This window comes from Artibeus jamaicensis, unplaced genomic scaffold, assembly GCF_021234435.1.
Source record: "Artibeus jamaicensis isolate MK-2021 breed Jamaican fruit bat unplaced genomic scaffold, CSHL_Jam_final contig_2259, whole genome shotgun sequence".
Lineage (NCBI taxonomy): Eukaryota > Metazoa > Chordata > Mammalia > Chiroptera > Phyllostomidae > Artibeus > Artibeus jamaicensis.
This window is the reverse complement of record NW_026521468.1, coordinates 2,451,996-2,473,421: the sequence shown is the minus strand read 5'-3', so window position 1 is coordinate 2,473,421 and position 21,426 is coordinate 2,451,996. Positions and strand designations below refer to the sequence as shown.

At 56.2% G+C, this 21,426-nt stretch overlaps 1 protein-coding gene across 6 annotated transcripts; it reads left to right on the top strand.

Annotated features, from left to right (window-relative positions):
• The first annotated feature begins 3,969 nt into the window (after positions 1 to 3,969).
• On the top strand, positions 3,970 to 19,641 carry UBTF (upstream binding transcription factor). 6 transcript variants are annotated; one of them, XM_037162127.2, is made up of 21 exons: positions 3,970 to 4,360; positions 7,199 to 7,324; positions 8,757 to 8,932; positions 9,494 to 9,577; positions 9,675 to 9,830; positions 12,097 to 12,161; positions 12,446 to 12,566; positions 12,921 to 13,031; positions 13,372 to 13,505; positions 13,634 to 13,775; positions 14,064 to 14,105; positions 14,231 to 14,344; positions 14,444 to 14,599; positions 14,948 to 15,103; positions 15,205 to 15,315; positions 15,735 to 15,823; positions 15,919 to 16,108; positions 16,876 to 16,923; positions 17,019 to 17,090; positions 17,176 to 17,319; positions 17,408 to 19,641. In XM_037162127.2, the coding sequence occupies exons 2-21, from the start codon at positions 7,267 to 7,269 to the stop codon at positions 17,531 to 17,533; spliced, it is 2,295 nt and encodes a 764-aa protein (XP_037018022.1). In that variant the 5' UTR covers positions 3,970 to 4,360; positions 7,199 to 7,266; the 3' UTR covers positions 17,534 to 19,641. The 6 variants fall into 6 exon arrangements, with proteins under 6 accessions (XP_037018022.1, XP_037018018.1, XP_037018020.1 ...); XM_037162123.2 differs by lacking the exon at positions 3,970 to 4,360 and adding an exon at positions 4,513 to 4,804; XM_037162125.2 differs by lacking the exon at positions 3,970 to 4,360 and adding an exon at positions 5,987 to 6,076.
• Positions 19,642 to 21,426: the final 1,785 nt, after the last annotated feature.

The following is a 21,426-nucleotide window of genomic DNA, read 5'->3' as shown; positions in this document are numbered from 1 at the left end:
GCTGATTCTTTTTTTTTTTTTAATTTAAATAAAATGTTATCAACTGGCCCTGGCTGGTGTGGCTCACTGGATTGAATGCTGGCCTGTGAACCAAAGGGTTGTCAGTTTGATTCCCAGTCAGGGCACATGCCTGGGTTGTCGGCTAGGTGCCCAGTTGCGGGCATTGGAGAGGCAACCAGTCGATGTTTCTCTCCCTCTCTTTCTCCCTCCCTTCCCCCCTCTCTAAAAATAAATAAATAAAATCTATTTAAAAATAGAAAATAAATAGAATAAAATGTTATTAACTGAATTCCCACTGCATACTCCTACCCAGTGGGAAGAAAACTCCAGACCTGCAGAAGCCTGGATGTAAGTAATTTGATGACATATAATCTTGATTAAAAAATCAACTACACACCCTGGCCAGTGTAGCTCAGTGGATTGAACCCAGGCTGTGAACCAAAGTGTCACTGGTTCAATTCCCAGTCAGGGCAGGCACATGCCTGGGTTGCAGACCAGTTCCCTAGTGGGGGCCACATGAGAAGCAACTACACATTGATGTTTCTCTCTTTCTCTTTCTCCCTCCCTTCCCCTCTGTCTAAAAATAAATACAACTTTTTTAATAAAAGAAGGTAACAATGTCGGCCACATATATTTTATACCACTCAATAAAAATGTGAATACGAAGCCCTGGCTGGTGTGTCTCTGTGGGTTGAGTGCTGGTCTGTGAACCAAAGGGTTGCCAGTTAGATTCTCAGTCTGGACACATGCTTGGGTTGCGGGCCAGGTTCCCAGTTAGGGGCGCGTGAGAGGCAATGGCACACCAATGTTTCTCTCCCTCCCTTTCTCTAAAAATAAATAAATAAAATTAAAAAAAAATGTGAACACTGAAAAAAGAAAGAAATAGAAAGTATAAATAGTGGTATACTTATACAATGGAATACTACATAGCAATGAAAAGGAATGTACTATATGCAACATGATGCCTCAGACATAATGTTGAGCGTAAGAATACACACAGTGTGATTCTATGCACATGAACAGCAAAAACAGGCTAAACTTCTTTATGGCAATAGAGCTCTGAATACTGATGACATTTGGAGGGGAATATTGACTTTGTATCGAGCTTGCTAGATACTAGAAATATTCAATATCTTGATCAGGTGGTGGGTATATTATATATGTATATATATATGAATGACACGTATGTTAATTCATCAAGCTGTACACTTAAGATGTGTGTATTTATTTACCTATATCTACATCTACCCACTGGTACCTCAATTTCAAAAAAAATAAGAATAATAATTAAGAGACAGTAGCTTTCCCTACCCGCACATAAAGAGACAGGAAGAAGTCTTTATGCCACTGTCTTAAATAAAAATTTTAAAATAGGACATTTCAGCCCTGGCTGGTGTAGCTCAGTGGACTGAGCAACGGCCTGTGAACCAAAGGGTGGCTGGTTTGATTGCCATTCAGTACACATGCCTGAGTTGCAGGCTAGGTCCCCGGTGGGGGAACATATGAGTGGCAGCCACACATTGATGTTTCCCTCTCTTTCTCCTTCCCTTTCCCTTCTCTCTAAAAATAAATAAATTCTTAAAAAATAAAAATAGGACATTTCCAAACACATTAAAATACATAACTTTGAAAATAATATATTCATCTGTACACCATCTAAAATTACTACACGAACACTGGAACTGACACTTGGATTAACGCATTCCAGGCACACTAGGGGTTTTATGTGAGTTGGTGCCGGAATACTGGCAACCTAGGGAAAGGCTGAGAGCTTATGTTAAGGATTATGCCTTGTCACCAGCCAGGGCTGGGGCTGTGGAATGCTGAGGCTCTGCTCCAAGGCACAGGGCAGAAAACTGGAAGGCACGGAAGGATGAATTGGGAGAGGAGGCAAAGAAAAAGGACCAAGGGCATATTCCCTCACGCTCTGGCCCCGAGCCCAAGTCCTAGACTTCTGACCTCACCGGACATACAATAGATGTAAAACAAGCCAATCGGTTTCCAAGTGGGAAAAGTGCCAACCATGATTTTTGCTGCCCAAGGAATGAAAAGTCAATAATAATCATTCTTATGATTCATGTTCATCCTGTTTTATGCCAAAGCACTTTACCGAAAGGCCCTTTGGCCCGGCCAAGAAGTTCAGGGCCAGAAGCCAGGACACCTGGACTCCAGATCTGTGTGTGGAAGACTTGAAAATTTCTTGGGGTCTTCATCCCCTGTAGTTGTGGCAAGTGACATTGTGAAGAATTTTACAGTTCTTCATATGTCATTTCGCTTGACCCTCCAACCCTGGTGAGGAAAGCAAAGTATATGGTATTGCTCTTCTAGTCTGATGGAAAAGGAAACTAGGATCAGGTGAGGTTAAGGGACTTGCTCAAACCCACGCACTACTACCAAGGTGGGGAAGCTGGGAAGCTGGGATTCTCATTTCAAATCTTTTGTTGTTTCCCAGTCAAAACAAGATCGTCCCCACGAGATGGCCTGATCCTAGGTCCTGTATGTTCCAAGAGCAGAACTGGGTTTCTGGGGCTGAAACTTGTTTTAAAAAAATAATAAAATTCCAGGGCGGGGCGGGGGGATAGCTAACAAAAATATAGAACGATGAGTCAAAAGTAAGTACAGGGCCTTGGAGCACCCTGCAAATGAGCTGCATTAGCATTAAGGTGAATCCGCCTCTCCTACAGGCCCGGCCCACTGAAAAATCTGGACACACTGGATCTTGACAGGGTTTTTCTCCGTTTGTGAAACGTGGCAGATGTGAGCTGTGAAAGTCCTGGGAAAGGAATCTCATTTCTCCCAGGAGACAAGAGGAATTACAACAGCAGCGAGGCGGTTTCGTGAGAATGGAGAAGGCTGTGCGACAGGGGACAGTCAAAGAGGCCGGTGACCCAGCTGGCGGAGATGTGGGCAGGAGCAGTGCTGGTGTGGGAGAGCGGCGGCCTGGGAGCAGGAGCAATGGCTGCCCCCGGAGCGACGGCCGAAACCGCAGGCACGCCTGTTTGAAGAAAGCGTTCTTTAGACTGTCCTCCGGCTCCCTGGGTCCTGATAAACCTTCCTCTCAAACGGGGAGCCTGAGACTACCACAGCCAACGGCAGTGGGCGGGTGGATCGTGGACCCCGCCCAGGGCTTTCGATACCCGGCCTGCAGGATGCTGGAGCGCCGGAGGCCTACGCGAAGCCTGCTCCGCTGCAGCCTGGGCGGAGAGGCCGGGGTGCCAGGCTCCCCTCAAGGCTCCCCGCCACCGGTCGGGGTGGGGTGAAGGACGAGGTGGGGGCTGCGTCCGTGGCCTGCTTTCCCAGGGCTGGCCAAGCCTTTTTGACAAGCCGATTGCGTGACGGGGATTGGCTGATCCCCGCGTGACGCCGGTTAACAACAAAGGTGGAGTTGGAAGAAATTAGATTAAAGGAGAGAAAAAAAATTAAAGGGGGAGCTGGAAGGGGACTGGAGACAGAGACCGTGGGGGAGATGTGCGAAGCCTGGTCTCCTGACTCCGACTTCGCCCGCGAAGGGAAACCCCTTCCGAAAGCCCGCCGGGATTTTACTCTCCACCCTTACCCGGGCCCAGCTAACGAAGCCTGGGTACGAGGGATGGCTGCCGCTTCTTGAGAAATCCCAACTCCCACTCTGACACCCCTTCATACGGCTCAGGGGGAGAACTTTTTGCTCGGACTCCTCGGATCCTAAACCCGGCGGAGGTGAGGGGCACTGAGGACGACAAGAGGCTCGCTCTGAAACCCGGAAGGCCCTCCGGGGCACCGAGATCGGACGAAGCGGGGTGCTCCCCCGGTTTTTCCATGTGTTGCGAATCTAAGAGCTTCTTTCTTGCTTTTTTTTTTTTTTGTAACACCCCCCCTCCCTTTGCTCTCTTCCCCCCCCCCCCGCTTTGGCTTCAGGGTTGCAAAAGCAAAGAGCAATAAAAAAAAAAAAAACCGCGCACACACTCAGACACACACCAGTGGCGACAGGGGAGAGTTGGAAAGACGCAGGAGAGAGGCAGGAGGCAGCGGGGAGGGAGCAATGGGAGCGGGAAGCAGGCAGGTTCCCTCGCAAATCCCCCTCCGGCCCCACATCGCCTCGTCAGCCCCGGCGGGGGAGCGAGGAGCCGGGCGAGCAGATGGAGTGGAGCTCGCTCTAGGCAGCAGGCTTGGCCGGAGAATGGAGGAGCCGCCAAGCGACCGGCTGATTGGAAGAGAAACGCAGAGCGATGGAGGCGGGGGTAGGAGGACGATTTCTCTGCGGGGACTGGCGGCGGCGTATACGCCCGGGTCGGGCGCTGCAGAGCTTGGCTAGCTTTCAACCCGCGCTCGCCGGCTCCAGCTCCGCGAGCCCCCACCCCCAGCCCTCCCGACGGCTCCGCAGGTGAGTGCGAGCTGGGGGCAAAAAACCCAAAAGTCTTAACACGCCCGCCCTGCCAAAAGAAAAAAAAAAAAGGAAAAGGAAAAGAAAAGCAATTTTCTTTTTATTTATTTTCGTGCAGCCCCCAGCGCAGTGGGAGGGAAAGGGTGAGGCTGAGCCGCCCGGAGGAGGCGGAGGGGCCAGGCGAGGCCAGGATGGCCCGGGAGGCGGTGGCGCCGAGGCGGTTCTGACGGTCGAGCGCTCGGAGCGGCGCCGCGCTGCGCCGAGGCGGGCGGGCGGAGCGGGGCGGGCGGAGCGCGGCGCGTGGGGCTCGCCATTAGCCGTCGCTCCGCTTCGCCATCTCGGGCTTTGTCTGGCAACTCGCTGCCCCAGCGTCGGCTGCGGATCGGCTCTTCGGCCTGCCGCACCCCTAGGTGCCCCTGGCCCGCACTCTCATTCACACGCTCGGTAAGTGAACCCCGGTGCCGTGGATTTCGGGGGAGAGGGGTTACTGCGAGTGGCAACAGCGCCGATCTCCATGCGCCCGGGCAGGCCTGGGGAGACATGCCGGGCTGGATTGAACCGGCTCCCAGAGAGGCTCCTCTGCCGGAGCCCGTCTCTCCCTCGCCCTTTGTAGGGTGTAAGAAGTAAAGGAGGTTTTTTGGGTGTTGTTTTTTTTTTTAATTTACAATTAGAGCATTTTGTTGGGTTTTGGTTGGTGGTTGTTTTTTTAAAAAGACAAAGTTTCGGGTGTGCGTCGTTCGGCAGAGGGAACCGCGAGGGAAGCGCCGAAGCCTGGCGCCGCGATTCGCGTGCGTGCGCCCCAAGCTGGTGGCCACGCTCCGGGGGTGAGGGTGGGCGCGGACTGCCCGCTCAGGGAGCGGACGAGGGCTGGCGTGGAAGCCAGAATCTGAGCTGGGAGGACTTGGGGAAGAGCCCCGGGTAGCCCCTAAGCCTCCCTGGCCGCCGGGGGGCCCTCCAGGCACCCTCTCTGCGGCCGCGCCTCGCGCCCTCCCTTGCCGACCGAGCTTGCCAGTTCCCCCGCGGGTCTGGCGAGGTCGCTCCCCGCGCCCGCCCCGGCTCCGAGCTCCGCCGCCATCCGGGCGGCTGCGTGTCTCCCTGCCTCGGCCCCCCCTCCCCGGCGGCGGCGGCAGCAGCAGCCACCGCCACCACCCCCCCTCCCCTCCTTCCTTCCCTCCGCCTCGGCCGCCCGGGTCCCCCCAGCTCCCGCCCCTCCTCCCAGCTGCCCCCCGCGGAGCCCGCCCGGGCAGGCTGTGGGAGGGAGCGGAGCCGGCGAGGCGGGCGGGCTGGCGCTCGCTCCCCGGGGGTCGGTGTGCGCTCCACGGGGAAGGACGCGCTCGCTGCCCCGCTTCTCCCGCCCCCCTCCCGCTCCTCCTCCTCCCTCCTCCTCCCCGCTCCGGCGGCGGAGGCTGCGGCGGCGGCGGGGGGTGTGCGAACTGAGGCCGGGGCCGGCGGGCGGGCGGCGGGCGGGCTGCCTGCAGGCGGAGGGCGCTGTGCTTTGTGCTTTTCGCCGCGAGGAGCAGCAGGCAGCAGCCACAGCCGCCGCCACAGCAGCAGCAGCAGCCGCCGCCCCAGCGCCGCCGCCGCGCCCGGAGGAGGAGCCGCTGCCACCGCGGGAGGGAGCTGCGGCTGTGCCCGGCCGAGCGGGGGAGGGCGCCGCGGCTCAGAACCGGGGAGGGAGCCGCCGGAGCGGGAAGCCCGGACGCCGCGCTGCGCCGGGTAACCGAGACGGCTTGGGACGCATCCGTGATCAGGGCCGGGCAGCGGGGAGCGAACAGCGGATGAGGTGGATGCCCGGAGCGACCTCCGGACCGAGGAATGGGCTGGGGAGGACCAGGGCACTGGAGAGGACGCTGAGAACCGGGGGAGGGGAGGGCAGGAAGAGAGGCCCGAGCCGAGCTCGGGCCGAGATCGGAGGAGGCCGCGCTTCTCCGAGCCGGCAGGCGCAGTTCTCGCCGGCCGCCGGAGGGGGCGGCGGGGCCGGTGAGCGCTGCGCCCCCGCCTCCGGGCCGCCGTCCTCCCGCCCTCTCCTTGGCTCCGCTCCCCGGAGGCCGGGGCGGGGGCGCCGGCAGGGCTGGGCCGCAAGCTTGGGGGAGGAGGCGGCGGTTCCCGCCGTGGTCGCGCCTCTGCGCCGAGTTCCTCCTTGCGCGCCGGGGTGGCTGGGCGGTGGCGGCCCCTCTGGCCCGGGTGGGTGGCTTGGGGGCGGGGGGCTGGCCGCTTTTCTCCGGCTGCTTGCCCGCCCAGCCAGGCAGGGACGGCGTCGGGAGCCCGAAGGGGGGGGCGGCGGGAATCCGGATCCGGTCCCCGGGGGCGGTGCGGCCGCTGCACTCCGAGGCCGGCGGCGGCTGCGCTGCGTCCGGGTCCCCGCCGGGTTGCGGAGGCGGGGGGAACCGGCGGGGGGGGGGGCGGGAGGAGGAGACTGTGGCGCGTGCCCGCTTCCACGGCCGCGCGCGCCCTTTACCCGCCCTTCCTCCTCCCCCGCCCTCTAGCCTGGGGCCTCCCCCAGGCGGGCGCATAGGGGAGGAGGGTTTTTTTTTTTTTTTTGGTCCGGGTGGGGGAAGGAGAGCGGAGGGCGGCGCTAGCTGCACGCGGTAGCTGGGAGCAGTCTCTCGCGTGGGCAGGGGAGGGCGCAAGCCGCCAAGCCGGGCTGCGAGGGCCTGGGGGAGGGGGTTAGAAGGGAAAGGAGGAGTTGTTTCACACCCACCCTCCCATGAAAACTACTAGGGTCCTGACAGGGTCTTTCAGAGAGTGGGGACTTTTGCCCCCTCCCCTCTGGGGGGGGAAATAGAAAGTCTTTCACCTCTCTGCCTGCCTGAGTAGAGACTGGTATCTCTTCTAAAGGGTGAGGTGGCTTTGAACCCTGGGTGTCCTGGCCAGCGTGAACGAGGAAGTGGCTGGACGGGTGGAGAATGAACGGAGAAGCTGACTGCCCCACAGACCTGGAAATGGCCGCCCCCAAAGGCCAAGGTAGGAGCCCCCAGCCTCTGCCCTCTTTGACTTAAATTCTCTTTCCCACATGGCTGTCTGCAGGACCCACTCCCCCTCTAAAGGGTTTTCTCCAGTTTGCATTCTCTCAGTTGAGATGGGGGGAGGGTGCCTTTAAGAATCAAGCATCCCTCACACTGGGGGGTTGGCTTGATCCAAATTATAAGGCTTTGTATTTTTCACATTCCATTCCCCCCTGCATGAGAGAGAGGGAGAGGAGGCCCCTGCAAGCCTTCTTTCTGAGGTTCCCAGTCAGCTCCGGAGGGGGTGTCTCCTCCCCCAGTGTCCTGAAATGTGGAGGAAGCTGGGGAAGAAATGGGTTGGGAAGGATTTTCAGACTTTTTTGCTACTAAGAGGACAAGGTTTTTGGTAAGATAGTTGGAAAGGGTATATTGGTGCTTTGAGATAGTAAGCCAAGGGAGTTTTATACATAACCGGACCCCACGGCACCCAGTAGGGATCATCCAGAGAATATGGGGGCAGGGGATAGAATGAAGCGGAGCATCTGGCAAGGCCAGTGGGACATTGGAAAGAGAGAGGATTTATGGGTTTATGTGACCTGCCCTCCGGAAACCTTGACCCAGGTTACCACATGTAGATGCAGATGAGGAGCCCTTCCGACTCCTAGCCTTCCAGAACTATTCTCTCAGCTCCCCTTCCAGGGTAGTCACCCTCCAGAAACTCCTCACTGGAGCTGCATTTCAGTGGCTGGAAGGAGCTGGTCCAGACCACCTTTTTTGTTTGTATGGGGAATTGGGCTGAGAAGACAACTCAGAATTCTGGGGGTTCTCCCTAGAGCAGGGCCCTAGAAGCTTTTGCCCACCTGCCTAGCCTTACAGTTTCCCTGTACGGAAATGAAAGAACCATTTCTATTATAGTTTTCTTACCTGCCCCAAATTCTCCTTTGGTCTTCCTCAGGAGGCCAGGAGAGAGATGGAATGTCGGTAATGTGCTGGAGAGTAACATCTATCTTGGTTCTCCTTACAGCCCATAACCCATCCTCAGTTGTAGAACACTTAGGGTATGTACCTCCAACTTAGACTTGAACTTGGCGACACATTTAGAAATGTTGCCTCCTTGCTTCCCTCCCCTCCCTGATAAGAAGCTAGCTGCCTTCCCACAGGGCTCCAAAATCACAAAAGCTTTATTTCCTCCCCTTCTCTAGAATAAATGGTACCTTACAGTCAAGCCTGGCTTTCTAGGTACAACAGTCTGGACTGCAGTCCCTGCCATAATTCATAAGGCCCCAGTTTCTCCTTAGGGCTAGGCCATGTTTCATGTGTCTTTAGGTGGGAGGTAACCAGAGACTGGGGTGCTCTGGGGAGGAAGAGTCGAGCACAGTGGGACTGGGGAACAGATGGAGTGATAGAAGGAGCCAGGCATGATGGAGATTGCCTTTCTTACCCGTCCCCAGACCGCTGGTCTCAGGAAGACATGCTTACTCTGCTAGAATGCATGAAGAACAACCTGCCGTCCAACGATAGCTCCAAGTTCAAAACCACTGAGTCACATATGGACTGGGAAAAAGTAGCATTTAAAGACTTTTCTGGAGACATGTGCAAGCTCAAATGGGTGGAGATTTCTAACGAGGTAACTGGCACCCCCCTTTCCTGACACTTAGGAACTCACCTCTACACGGACCCCTGCCTTAACCTTCCTGGTGGGGGAGATGAAACGGAAGTCTATAAACAGGAAGAAAGAGCCCGGGCGAGGTGCTTATGTGGTCGCTTTTGTGCATTTTTGGAGGTGGCACGGTTGACAGCACTGGCCTAGAGTTCTCAGTTCTGCCACTTTCTAGCTCTGTGGCCTTGAACGCTTACCGTCTCGGAGCCTCAGTCGCCTGAGCTGTTCTGGGGATTGAATGAGGTGCTGGCATGGACAACCACATTGAGGTCAGGGGGTCACCCTGCTGCTGTCCTTTGGTGTGTCTGGCTGCCTGGGCCACTGCAGTAGGCGTGGGCCAGTGGCTGGGTGTCTGCCCAGATGTCGGGGGCTCCCTCAATTGCTGTGGCTGTTGGCCTCTATCCTCCTCATCTAATAAATTCAGTCTAGTGGGAAGTAGAGGAGACCCGTTGGCAAGTGGGGGTCTGCTCCCAGGTAGTGTCCCCTGCCCCAAACTTTCCCTTCCACTTACCTCCCTTCCTCCTCCAGGTGCGAAAGTTCCGTACATTGACAGAATTGATCCTTGATGCTCAGGAACATGTTAAAAATCCTTACAAGGGCAAAAAACTCAAGGTGAGTTTCCAGGAGGAGGAGCACACGGGGTAGGAGAGGAATGGCCTAAAAAATGGATGCTGTTTGACCTTTACTGTGTCCTTGTCACTCCTTCCAGAAACACCCGGACTTCCCAAAGAAGCCCCTGACCCCTTATTTCCGCTTCTTCATGGAGAAGCGGGCCAAGTATGCGAAACTTCACCCTGAGATGAGCAACCTGGACCTGACCAAGATTCTGTCCAAGAAATACAAGGAACTGCCGGAGAAGAAGAAGGTGGGGGGAGGGGGGCTTAAGGTGGGGGGAGGGGGAGTCTGGGAGCAGCTGGTATTGTGTGAGTCAGCTACTGGGGGCAGGGGGTGGGGCTCAGACAGAGGGACTTGGCATTAGGGACGTGAGTGGGTCAGCAGAGCAGAGTAGGGTCTGGGGCAGCCACACGGCCAGATCTTCACACCATCAAATACAGGCACTGTCACGGGTGGAACCCAGGCTGAGGCTGGCGGGTGCCAGGACCAACCACAGCCCTCAGGATTCAGTTATACAGCTCTGCCCCCGTGGACATGACCTCACTGTGAGGCCTGCACAGCATAAAGGCAACCCCAGGAGAACAGGGTATCCCGATTTTATGAGCAAGGAACTGGGGTGCAAGAGGGTATCTTGTTCTAGGTCCCATAACTACTGATGCTAGAGCAGGACTCTGGTGTAGTGCTCTGGACTCTCTGTCCAGTGCTCTTCTTACTGCTACGTTTTCCTTTAGATGGGCTTCCTTCCCCGTGCACACATGAGCGCACAAGGATACACATTGTCCCTGGTGGCCGCCTGCTGTCCCAGACCTTTGGAGGCTGTTAACCTCGCGCAGAGGTTGCCCTAGCCTCCCAGGCAGGGATGGGTGGTCAAGTACAGTAAAGTCAAGCAGTCCCTCAAAGAGATAGGCAGCAAAGCCCTGGAGGAGCCTGCAGCTGGGACACGAGTGAGATGGGGTAGGGAGAGAGATGGACACAAGGAAGAGATGCTAGGTGGTGGACATGGAGCCAGGAAGAGGTGATGAGGGGCGGCAGAAGGAATGAGACAACAGTTGTCTACAGCCAGCTCTCTGGAGGTGGCACTGGCCAGCGCCCTGTGAGTGGCCCTTTGCCTGGATTGTACACCCTGGTTGCAGGCTCTCATGTCCTTGATTCTGGACTCAAAAAAGGAGCAGGCTTAGCTGCGTTAAAACCAGCTGTCTGCAACTGCTGCCCAAGCCAAGCAAGAGCCTGACTTGCTGGAGCTATTCTGACCCTTTGGTGGGGATATTGAAGAACCAAATATACAAACGACACCCAGTCACTCATGGGATGGGAGGGAGAGGCAGAGAGTTGGAGGACCAGGGAGGGGCAGAAGGAACTGTGGTAGAGTAGGCAGTGTTCTGGCTTAGGGGACATGAGACTTGGGCCTGTCGTGGCTCCCACCAAGACACCATGAGCTCTGGTAAGTCGCCTTCCCTGGTCCTGGTCTGATTGGACAGAGGAGGTGTGGAGGCTGAGCCTGTGCTCTGTGGTGCTTTTCAGCTCAAAGGGTGGTGTGTGCGAGGAGGGCTGAGGTTGGGGCCAAGCAGGCTGAGCTCTGCTCCCAGTTTCCTGTGGGCACCTCAAGGGCAAGTAGGGCTTTCTCCCTGTGCTGGTGTCTCTTCTGCGAGAGGCAGGGGTTGGGCTCAGTCACCATGAGCCCCTGGCCCCTTCCAGGGCTGCTTGTGCATCTGGGAATGGGGAGAAAGGAGAGGTGGGTACTGAGCTCGAGTCAGGACAGGAGGTGGGTGAGGAAGGAACAGACACTGGACAGGAAGTGGAGGGGCTGTGAGAGGCAGGAAAGGTACAGGGAGGAGTCAGGCGGCGATCGGAAGGAAGAGCCAGACTAATGGAAGGGGCAGAGGGGAAGCGCTGGCTGAGGGGGGAAGGGGGCTGGTGTCAGAATTTCAAAGGACAGCGAGGGACCCGGACCTGGTAGATGGGGGAAATGTCACACTTTAGGAGACAGCCATTAGGATGTAACTGGCATTGGACCAATTCACTCTGGGGTCCCTTTAACGCCCCTGTCGTGCCTTGGAAGCAGGACTTGGCCTGCCCCCCACCATGTGGGCCGCCTCTTAGGGGGCAGGCTGCTGTCAGCTCCTCCGGAGGAGAGGGTGACGGAGGCCAGTCCTGTACCTCCTGACTCTTCTTCGTTAAGAGAGTTTTGGGGTCTGGGGGGGGGTCCCAGCCCTGTCACTGTGTACTGTGTGACTGGGTAATGTCATCTCCCCACTCTAGGACCCTTTCCCCATCTTAAAAGGTAGGAATAGGGTGTAGGATGTGTTCTGGAAGATTCCTGTAGCTCCCACTCACCTGAGTTACTGTCCAGCCCCACCCCCACACTGGAAGGCAGGCCAGCCTCTAGCCTGCCTGTGCCACCTTCCCATTCATCCATGTCACCAACTGGGAGGCAAAATAACTAGCAAGGTGGACACGGTGGCTTTTTGTAGCTCAGGCCTTGGGTTGTGGATGACCCCGTCCCCTCCTCCCCCCAGATGAAATATATTCAGGACTTCCAGAGGGAGAAACAGGAGTTCGAGCGAAACCTGGCCCGGTTCAGGTAAGGCAGTGGAGCCCAGTGAAGGGCCACAGGGCACTGGGTGTGGCAGGATAGGGTAACATTGACCAGAGCCTGGAGCTGGCCATCTCTGAGGCATGGAAGATGGATGGGTCACATGTAAACCTTAGTGGGCCATGCTCAAGGGCAGGGACAGTCAGGCAGCCGCTGTCCCACTAGTCTCCAACTGATGGGCCTAGGAGCCTTGGTGGGTGGGGCAGCAGGCCGGGTCTGCTCTAACAGGCTCTCCACTGCCTGCTGACTGTCGCTCCTCACATCCTGGCTAGGGAGGATCACCCTGATTTAATCCAGAATGCGAAGAAGTCTGACATCCCCGAGAAGCCCAAAACCCCCCAGCAGCTGTGGTACACCCACGAGAAGAAGGTGTATCTCAAAGTTCGGCCAGATGTGAGTGTCTGGCCAAGGGGTGGGGCAGAGGGCACGTGGCGGTGGCAAGGGGGGAGCCGCATCAGGTCGGCTGGGCATGGAGCAGGAGAGGAGGTCCCTCCCCAGGGGTGGGCTGCATGGACAGGGCCTGGGCCAGCTGGCGTGCAAGCGAATGCGTGCGTGTGTGTGTCTGAGCCTGTCCCTGCACCCAGGCGGGACCCCCGCCTCTCTGCCTTCCCCTCCTGGCCCGTGGGGGACACTCCTGTGACCTCCTGTGGCCTGAGGGGGCGGGGCCTCTGTGCCCCCCACCCCCCGACCCCTCCCTTTCCCCTGCTCCTGGCTGCCTGTGTGTGTCTGACGGCTTTTGGTTTGCAGGCCACTACGAAGGAGGTGAAGGACTCCCTGGGGAAGCAGTGGTCTCAGCTCTCGGACAAAAAGAGGCTGAAATGGATTCATAAGGCCCTGGAGCAGCGGAAGGAGTACGAGGTTAGGCTTCCGCTGCGCTCCTCCCCATCCGGCTCTTCATGAGCCTCAGCCCCCTGACTGTGGCCTCCGCACTCCGCAGGAGGCCGTCACTTTCCATCCCTCCATTGAGGCAGGGGCCTGTTGGGCCCCTTACCTCTGCCCCTACCTTTCCCATGCCCCCCCCCCAACATGAGATCTCAGGCTAGGGCAGGGCAGGGCATCGCTTTTCGTGTGACACAGCAGACACACGGCCACCCCCCAGCTTTGCTCCCTGCCTCCCCTTCCCAGCGGCTCTCCCCCCTTCCTGGCCCCGGCTAACCCCACACCCCGTTGCCCTCCATCCCCCCACCTCACTCTGCAGGAGATCATGCGTGACTATATCCAGAAGCACCCCGAGCTGAACATCAGTGAAGAGGGCATCACCAAGTCCACCCTCACCAAGGCCGAACGCCAGCTCAAGGACAAGTTTGATGGGCGACCCACCAAGCCACCTCCGTGAGCGCTGCCCTGGGGTGGGTGGGCAAGTGGGCAGAAGGAGAGCTGGCTGGTGAAGGACCTCGGCCCAGGCTCTGGACCTCCCTGTCACTCACAGGGACTCTCCCCTTTCTGTGTGGTTCTGACAGGAACAGCTATTCACTGTACTGCGCAGAGCTGATGGCCAACATGAAGGACGTGCCCAGCACAGAGCGCATGGTGCTATGCAGCCAGCAGTGGAAGCTTCTCTCCCAGAAGGAGAAGGACGCCTACCACAAGAAGTGTGACCAGGTGAGCCGTCGGGGGAACTAGCCCTGGAGAGGGAGGACTCCTGGCGACCTGCGGGGGACTGAGGCATGAGGTCTGACCCCTTGGGCATCTTCAAGCATGGTGTCGTGCTGGGTTCAGCATCTGGGTAAATCAACAGATAGCGTCATGCCTGCCTGCCATCCCTGGGGGGAGACAAGGGCCCGTCCAGGCTCCAGAAGGCTTGCTGAGGGCTCCTGTTCCCGGGCACAGGGGGTTTCCAGTGTAGTGTGCCTGCCCTCAGACTGACCCTGACTCCCCTTCCTTCCCCAGAAAAAGAAAGATTATGAGGTGGAACTGCTCCGTTTTCTGGAGGTGAGTGTGTGAGGCAGTGGGCAGAGAGAACAAGCCTTGGGATTGGTGGCGAGGCCCTTCTGGCAACCTGAGGGCAGACTGGGGACTGGCCTGCAGCCCCATGCTGCCTCTTCTCCCCTGACCAGAGCTTGCCAGAGGAGGAGCAGCAGCGGGTCCTGGGGGAGGAGAAGATGTTGAACATCAACAAGAAGCAAACTACCAGCCCAGCCTCTAAGAAGCCCTCCCAGGAAGGGGGCAAGGTGGGCAGGGAGCACCACTGAGCACCACTGAGCAGGTGGGGGTGGGGAAGGCGGGCTCCCTGTCAACACTGAGGGCTCTGACCTCTTGCACATCTACAGGGCAGCTCAGAGAAGCCGAAGAGGCCGGTGTCAGCCATGTTCATCTTCTCCGAGGAGAAGCGGCGGCAGCTGCAGGAGGAACGGCCAGAACTCTCAGAAAGCGAGCTGACCCGCCTGCTGGCCCGAATGTGGAATGACTTATCAGAGAAGAAGAAGGTCAGGCTGGCCAGACCAGGGTCCTGGCTGCCACGTTGAGTCGTGGGCCGCTTGTCCAAGGGCTGGCTGCCGGTTCACCCCTGCCCTGTGTGGGCCGTTTGTGCCTGGGCTGGGGCTGGGAGCCCAGCAAGCCGGAAGGCGGGAAGCTGTCAGCCAGCTGAAGGCTGTCGGCTCCCTGGGGAGCAGCGCTGGTGGGCGGGGCTGCGCCTTGGGCTGGAGAAGTCCGCACCAGCCCTTGGCTCTGCTTGTCCCACCCATTGCAGCGGTGGGGAGTCTTCAACTGCTGGATGGGGAACGCGCGCCCCCTGGGGGTGGCCGGAAGGCTAACGCCTGGTGCCATCTCTGCAGGCCAAGTACAAGGCCCGGGAAGCTGCGTTGAAGGCTCAGTCTGAAAGGAAGCCGGGCGGGGAGCGGGAGGAACGGGGCAAACTTCCTGAGTCACCCAAGAGAGCGGAGGAGATCTGGCAACAGAGCGTCATCGGTGACTACCTGGCCCGCTTTAAGGTAGCAAGGAGTGGGAAAGGGACGGTTCTACAGCTGGTCCACACAGGTCTTCTGCCCCAGGTGATACTCCTCCCACAGCTGACACCCCTGTCTCTTCCCAGAATGATCGGGGGAAGGCCTTGAAAGCCATGGAGATGACCTGGAACAACATGGAAAAAAAGGAGAAACTCATGTGGATTAAGAAGGCAGCTGAAGACCAAAAACGATATGAGGTGGGATGAGGCTGTTGGTTAGTGTAGTGGGGTGTGGTGGGGCGGGGTGGAGCTGGGGCCGGCTCCCTCCACTTAAAACTTGGGAGCCCCTCGTGGGTGTGCAGCTTTCTTCCCTGCATGGGGCCTGGAGCCCAAAGTCCCAGCCTTGGCTGTGTGACCCAGAAAAAGTCTCTTAACGTCCTTCTGTGAGCTTCAGTCACCCATCAGCAGATGTGACGTTTGTAACTATGAAAGCGCTTTCAAACAGCAGTGCCCAACACAGGTGTGAGTTGTTGAGAAGTTGCTCTCTGGCTTGTCATCCTCCTCCCTGGCACGTAAACAGAGGGCCAGCTGAGACAGAGACAGCATGGGGCGAGGGGGGGAGTGTGTTGGGAGGTGGAGATGGGGTGATAGCTGGACCTTTCTGGCTTTCCCCACAGAGGGAGCTAAGTGAGATGCGGGCACCCCCAGCTGCTGCGAACTCATCCAAGAAGATGAAGTTCCAGGGAGAACCCAAGAAACCTCCCATGTGAGTCTGGAGCCCACCCTGGGGGTGAGGAGGGCAGGGCATGAGGGTGGCTTGGATGGGATCCTGACCCTCCCAGCACCACCCCTACCTCCCAGGAACGGTTACCAGAAGTTCTCCCAGGAGCTGCTGTCCAACGGGGAGCTGAACCACCTGCCACTGAAGGAGCGCATGGTGGAGATTGGCAGCCGCTGGCAGCGCATTTCTCAGAGCCAGAAAGAGCACTACAAAAAGCTGGCCGAGGAGCAGCAGAAGCAGTACAAAGTGCACCTGGACCTCTGGGTCAAAGTGAGAGGGCAGGGGACCCCCTGGAAGGGGGAGGCATCATGCTGGCTGGTCCGTCCGTAATCATGATCTCACTCAGTGTCCCAACAATCCTAAAGGGTGATGGTTACTATCAAAGATAAGGAAACCAAGGTTCAGGGAGGTTAAGTAACTTATCCAGGGTCACACAGCTAGTAAGTTGAAAAACCCAAATCAGACTGCCTTTTCCTTCCCAGTTGGGACCAAAGGACCTCTCCTGGATTCTCCCTTGGCCCCCTTCTGTGCCTTGGTTTAGCAGTCAGATCTGTAAAATGGAGTTACTTATGTCCTCCCCAGCCATCCAGACAGGTTGGCCGGTGACCCAGGGAAATAGCAGGGTTTTGGTATTCCAGAAGCTTGGTGAGCCCCAGATAGCCTCGTCAGTGGCTCCAGGCTTGGTGTTGGAGTGGCAGTGATGCCACCTGGCTTTGGGACAGGGGGTGTCGTCATGGAGACTTCTATGAGTTGGGGAAGGCCCTGACTGTGGAGCTTTCATTTGAGTAAAGTAATAGGGAGGATATAAATAGTAAATCTTCTGACAGGGTATCTAGGAAGAATTCAGGGCATCTTAAGTAGAAATAGTGGAGCTTGGTCCTCAGGTGCCAGGGTTTTTCTTTGGGACTTTTTAAGGTGCAGAGAGACCAGGAAAGGTAAAAATGGGTAGTGATAAATGCTTGGCCCACTGCCTGACACTTGGTCAGCAGTAGTTAGGGTGCTGTTCCAGCCCTTACCTCCTCCTCTTTCTCCCCCAGAGTCTGTCTCCCCAAGATCGTGCAGCCTATAAAGAGTACATCTCCAACGTAAGTCTGGGAGCGGGGTGGCACTGGGGGCAGGGGTGATAGGGCGCGTCTGCAATTCTCCGGTGCTCCCTTTGCATCTCTGTCCTCTCCTACAGAAACGTAAGAGCATGACCAAGCTGCGAGGCCCAAACCCCAAGTCCAGCCGGACTACCCTGCAGTCCAAATCCGTAAGGAGTCCTTCCCGGGGGGCGGGGATCCTCGGTGCCTGGAGTGGTGTGACAGAGACCCCTGATGCCCGTCTCTCCCTCCCAGGAGTCCGAGGAGGATGAGGACGAGGATGAGGAAGAAGAGGACGAGGATGAAGAAGAAGATGACGATGAGAACGGGGACTCATCTGAGGATGGCGGGGACTCCTCGGAGTCCAGCAGCGAGGATGAGAGCGAGGAGGGAGACGAGGTGGGGTGGACAGGTGCTACGGGAAGGGTGGGCGGGGCCCTGCCAGGATGGCCCCTGGGTGATGGCATGTTTCTCACCCCCTCCCCAGAATGAGGAGGATGATGAAGATGAGGATGACGATGAGGACGATGATGAGGATGAAGACAATGAGTCCGAGGGCAGCAGCTCCAGCTCTTCCTCCTCGGGGGACACCTCAGACTCTGACTCCAACTGAGACTCAGCCCCACCTGGGGCTCTCCTCTCCAACTGACCGCCTTTGTTTCTCCCCCTTGTTCTGTCCCCTGCCCTCCCCCACTTTTTTCTTTCTTTCTTTCTTTTTTAAACAAAATACGGTGGGGGGAGGGGCCAGCGGAGCCCAGGCCCGCACTCTGCAGCCTCAGAGACATCAACCCTGGGGGCCTCCAGCGAGTGCCACCATCAGACTGAGCCACCACTGGACTGGACCGTCCCCCTCTTCTGCACTTGCGGTTCTGGCATGGACAATGGACCTGGGAGTGGGGTGGGGGTCCCAAAGAGTTCAATGAGGCCCTCTACCCCTGCAGCCCAACCTAACGGGGGCATGGAAGCTTGGGGGAGGACCCCTCCCTTTCCAGAGGGGCTTGCTGCCTGGATACCTACTTGGAACTGGAGGCGGGGAACATGGGGAAAGGAGGGCAGGTGCCTGAGAGAAAACGGGCACTGCCCCGTCGCCCTCTCCTCTGCCCCCTGCAGGAAGGAGCTACCTGGACCCACTCATGGGGGGAGGGGCAGAGGCGTTTTTTATATATGTGTATATATTTTTTTTTTAAGCTCTGAGCTGTCAACGAGACGTTTCCTACCGATCTCGGCTGCCGTCTCTGTTGTCATTTCTGGGAGAGGGAGGGTTTAGGGGAGTAGATTTGGGACTTTTTAAAAACTTGATACGTATGGATAAGTGTGTGTGTGCGCGTGCATGTGTCCTGTACATAGCATGGGTGCACCTGTGGATGTGTGCAAAGGCACATGAATAAGTGTGTGTGTGTAAGAGAGGGGGAAGCCCATGTCAGTCCGTGAATCTGATAAAAGGGTTGGTGAGGGCCAGGGAGACATTGACCCTGGTGGGGGAGGCTGAGGCGGATGGCCACTTTCTCCACATCCTCTGCTTTGCCTAATCTCTGATTCAATTTGGGGGGAGGTGCTGAAGCCACTGATGCTTCCCACCAGTTTCCCTCTGCCAGGGCCATATGATTGAGCTGCTGCTGGTCTCCGATAGGACTGCGGGGACGGGGACAAAGCAGGCGAAACTTAAAGCTTTTGTTGGGTGGGAAAGGCCTCCCACGTTCATCTGGGGGGGGGGTTGCCTGGCCACCCAAGGCTCAGAACCTGGGCTTCAAGAGATGTCTTGCAAGTTCTTCCCCCTCCTGCCTTTCCCAGGTATCCTCCAGCTCCCCTGCCCCCATTTCCTTTGATTTCTCAGGTCTACTCCCTTCCACCCCCCAACCCCACAGCTGGGGAAGAGGTCTGCAAAAGCTGGTTTTGTAGCTAGCCCTCTAATCCCAGCCACCCCGAAATTTTTGGCACCCCTATTCCTAGACTTTTAAGCCAAGCCACCTTGTCTTGTGGATTTAATTTTTTTGGTTTTTGACTAAGTTTTGGCTTTTTTCCCCCCTCCCAATCTTGTCACTGACCTACTTAATTGGGGCTCTGTGCTTTTCCACCTTCCCCTCTGAAGGAAAGCCAAGAGATGGGGGAAGAGTGGGAAATCCGCCTAGGAGTTGGGGTGGGGAAGGTAGGTCCTGCTCCCAGAGGCAGGCAAAACAACCTGCCTTGGATGTGGTGCTGGGGGTTGGGGGAGCCAGGGAGGGACACTCCCCACTCCCGCTCCCCTTCCTTTGTCCCTATCCTGGGATTAGGCACAGGGGATCACAGGTTCTATTTCTTACCAAGAGCCCCCTGCAAAGAACCCCATGCCCTGTTTGAATGCCCCTGAGCTGTTGTCTTTTAGTGGAACATGTTTTCATCTAAAAACAACTTTGAATGGGGCTCTTTTTTTCCCCATTTTAAAAATTGAAAAATTCTTACAGTACAAACAGGGCTGTGGGGATGGGGGTGTTGGTGCTGTAAGAGGTCACTCTTGAGTGCATTTTGGCACTGGGTTGGGATGGCTGGGGTGGGAGGACTCCCGCCCCGCCCCCCCTTTTTTTCTAATATTTAAGGAGTGTTTTTGTAGGTTTCAACAACAACCACAACTTGAATTTGTATCACGGGAGGGGGGGGTGGCTTAGAGGTGTCTGCCTAAGCTTAAAGCCAACTGTGGAAGTTTTGTTTTCCCTTTTTTTGTACAATAAAGTGAAAAACAAAGGTCTGGCTGCTGTGTGGTCACTGGAGTCAATGAAGGCAAGTAACCCAGCAGGTTTAGTGTGAAAACACCCTTGAAGCCTCTTTTTCTAGAACCATCCTCCTCTTTCCTAAAGATTCCATAGGCAACCTACCTTCATATTGCCCTGTGCTACCGTTTTTGTACTGCCTCATTTCAGTGTGTTCGCCCTGAGTTGTCAGACCACTAAGGACTGAGAGGAAAACAAATGATGTCTACTCCCAGAGTGCATGGCCTTGGGAAATTAGGCTCAGGCTTTCACCATGGTCATGATGGGGTTTATAACTGGGAGTCGGGGTAACCCTGCTACTTTGAGTCCTCAGCCTCACCCAAGGTTAGGAGTGACTTTCCCAACTCCACCCAGACGTCTGATGGGCTTTGATGACTTGCTCTCTGCTAGTGAGGAGGAGAGAGCCTTCCCTATACAGGCCTTGGCTGAGTTCCTGGAATCACCAAGGGCTGAAGACCCAGGCCCTGTCCAAGGGCTCTTGTCTCAACTCCACGTCCCTTTCCTATTCTTGGTGAAGCTGCTGGAAAATTCATTGCCCCTCATGGTCTCATTTCCTCACCTGTCATGGACCACTCCTCTGAGGTGACTCTAATAAAGTCACTAACAGTTCATCATCACATCCGGTGGGTACTTGTCTGTCCCTTGACTTCCTGGTCTCCTCTGCTTGCATCAGCTCCTTCTCATTCTGTCCTAGGTGTTTGTGTCAGTCAGCGAACTTCCAGTTACCACCCACAGGTAAGCATCCCAAAAGGCAATATACAGAAACCACTCTTTCAAGTCACAGACCTGTACAGATTTCCATGTATCCTCCAGCATATCTTGCAGGTATCTCACACCTCAAGACACAAAGTGATCACTGGCCATCCAGTTATTCAGTCCAGAAGCCAGGCTTTCGGCCTTGACTGCGCTCTCCCTCTTCCACATTTATTCCTTTGCTTAGACCTGTCCATTCTACTTCCTGTGTCTCTCTGAAATCTGTCCACCCTTCTTCACTACTGCCATCCCTATCCTATTCAAAGCCACACCATTGCTCAACTTCTGCCAAGACCTAAAGTTCCGCTTCCTGTCTGCACTCTTGCCCCCTACAGTCTGTTCTGCACATAGCAACCCAAATTGTCTTTTAAAAACAAATCTGGTTATTTCTGTACTTGATAATTTACCATGCCTTACTTGCCATGACCCTACAAGGTCTAGCCCTTCTTCCCTTCTCTTTCCTTCACCTCACTCTTCCTAACCACGCACAGTTTCCAGCCAAGTGATCTCTCTTTTGTTCCCCAAACATACCCGCCACAGGGCCTTTGCACTTGTTTTCTCTGCCCAAAATGCTATGCCCCCAACTCGGTACATAGCTGGTTTTCTTTTTTCAGGCCTCAGCTCAAATGTTACCTCACAAACAGGCCTTCCTTCCCCACCCTCTCTAAAAAGGCCTCCTTCTACAGTTCCGTATTTACGTATTTGTGTACTTGTTTATTTTCTAGCTCCCCAAGAAGACACCTTATCTGCTGTTCATTACAGTAATTCCAATAAAATTGCATGTTATACATTTGACACTCAACAAATATTTGTTGAATGAATAAGTATGGCTTACAAGGCCCTAGGGGATCTGTTGACCCCACTTGCTTCTCTGTCCCAATTCCAGCCACACCAGCGATCCATGTCTCAAACATAACACACTCTCCTCCTGGGCCTGTACACATCATACATAATAGTTCCCTCTGCCTAGAATATTCCTCTTCATCTCTCTACCTAGCTTCATTCAAGG

Bases quoted from the DNA above. Each gene is read 5' to 3' on its own strand.
- UBTF (XM_037162127.2), top strand. From the start codon at position 7,267: ATGAACGGAGAAGCTGACTGCCCCACAGACCTGGAAATGGCCGCCCCC. The intron at 12,162-12,445 runs GTAAGGCAGTGG...CATCCTGGCTAG, and splicing joins CGAAACCTGGCCCGGTTCAG to GGAGGATCACCCTGATTTAA. The intron at 13,506-13,633 runs GTGAGCGCTGCC...TGGTTCTGACAG, and splicing joins CGACCCACCAAGCCACCTCC to GAACAGCTATTCACTGTACT.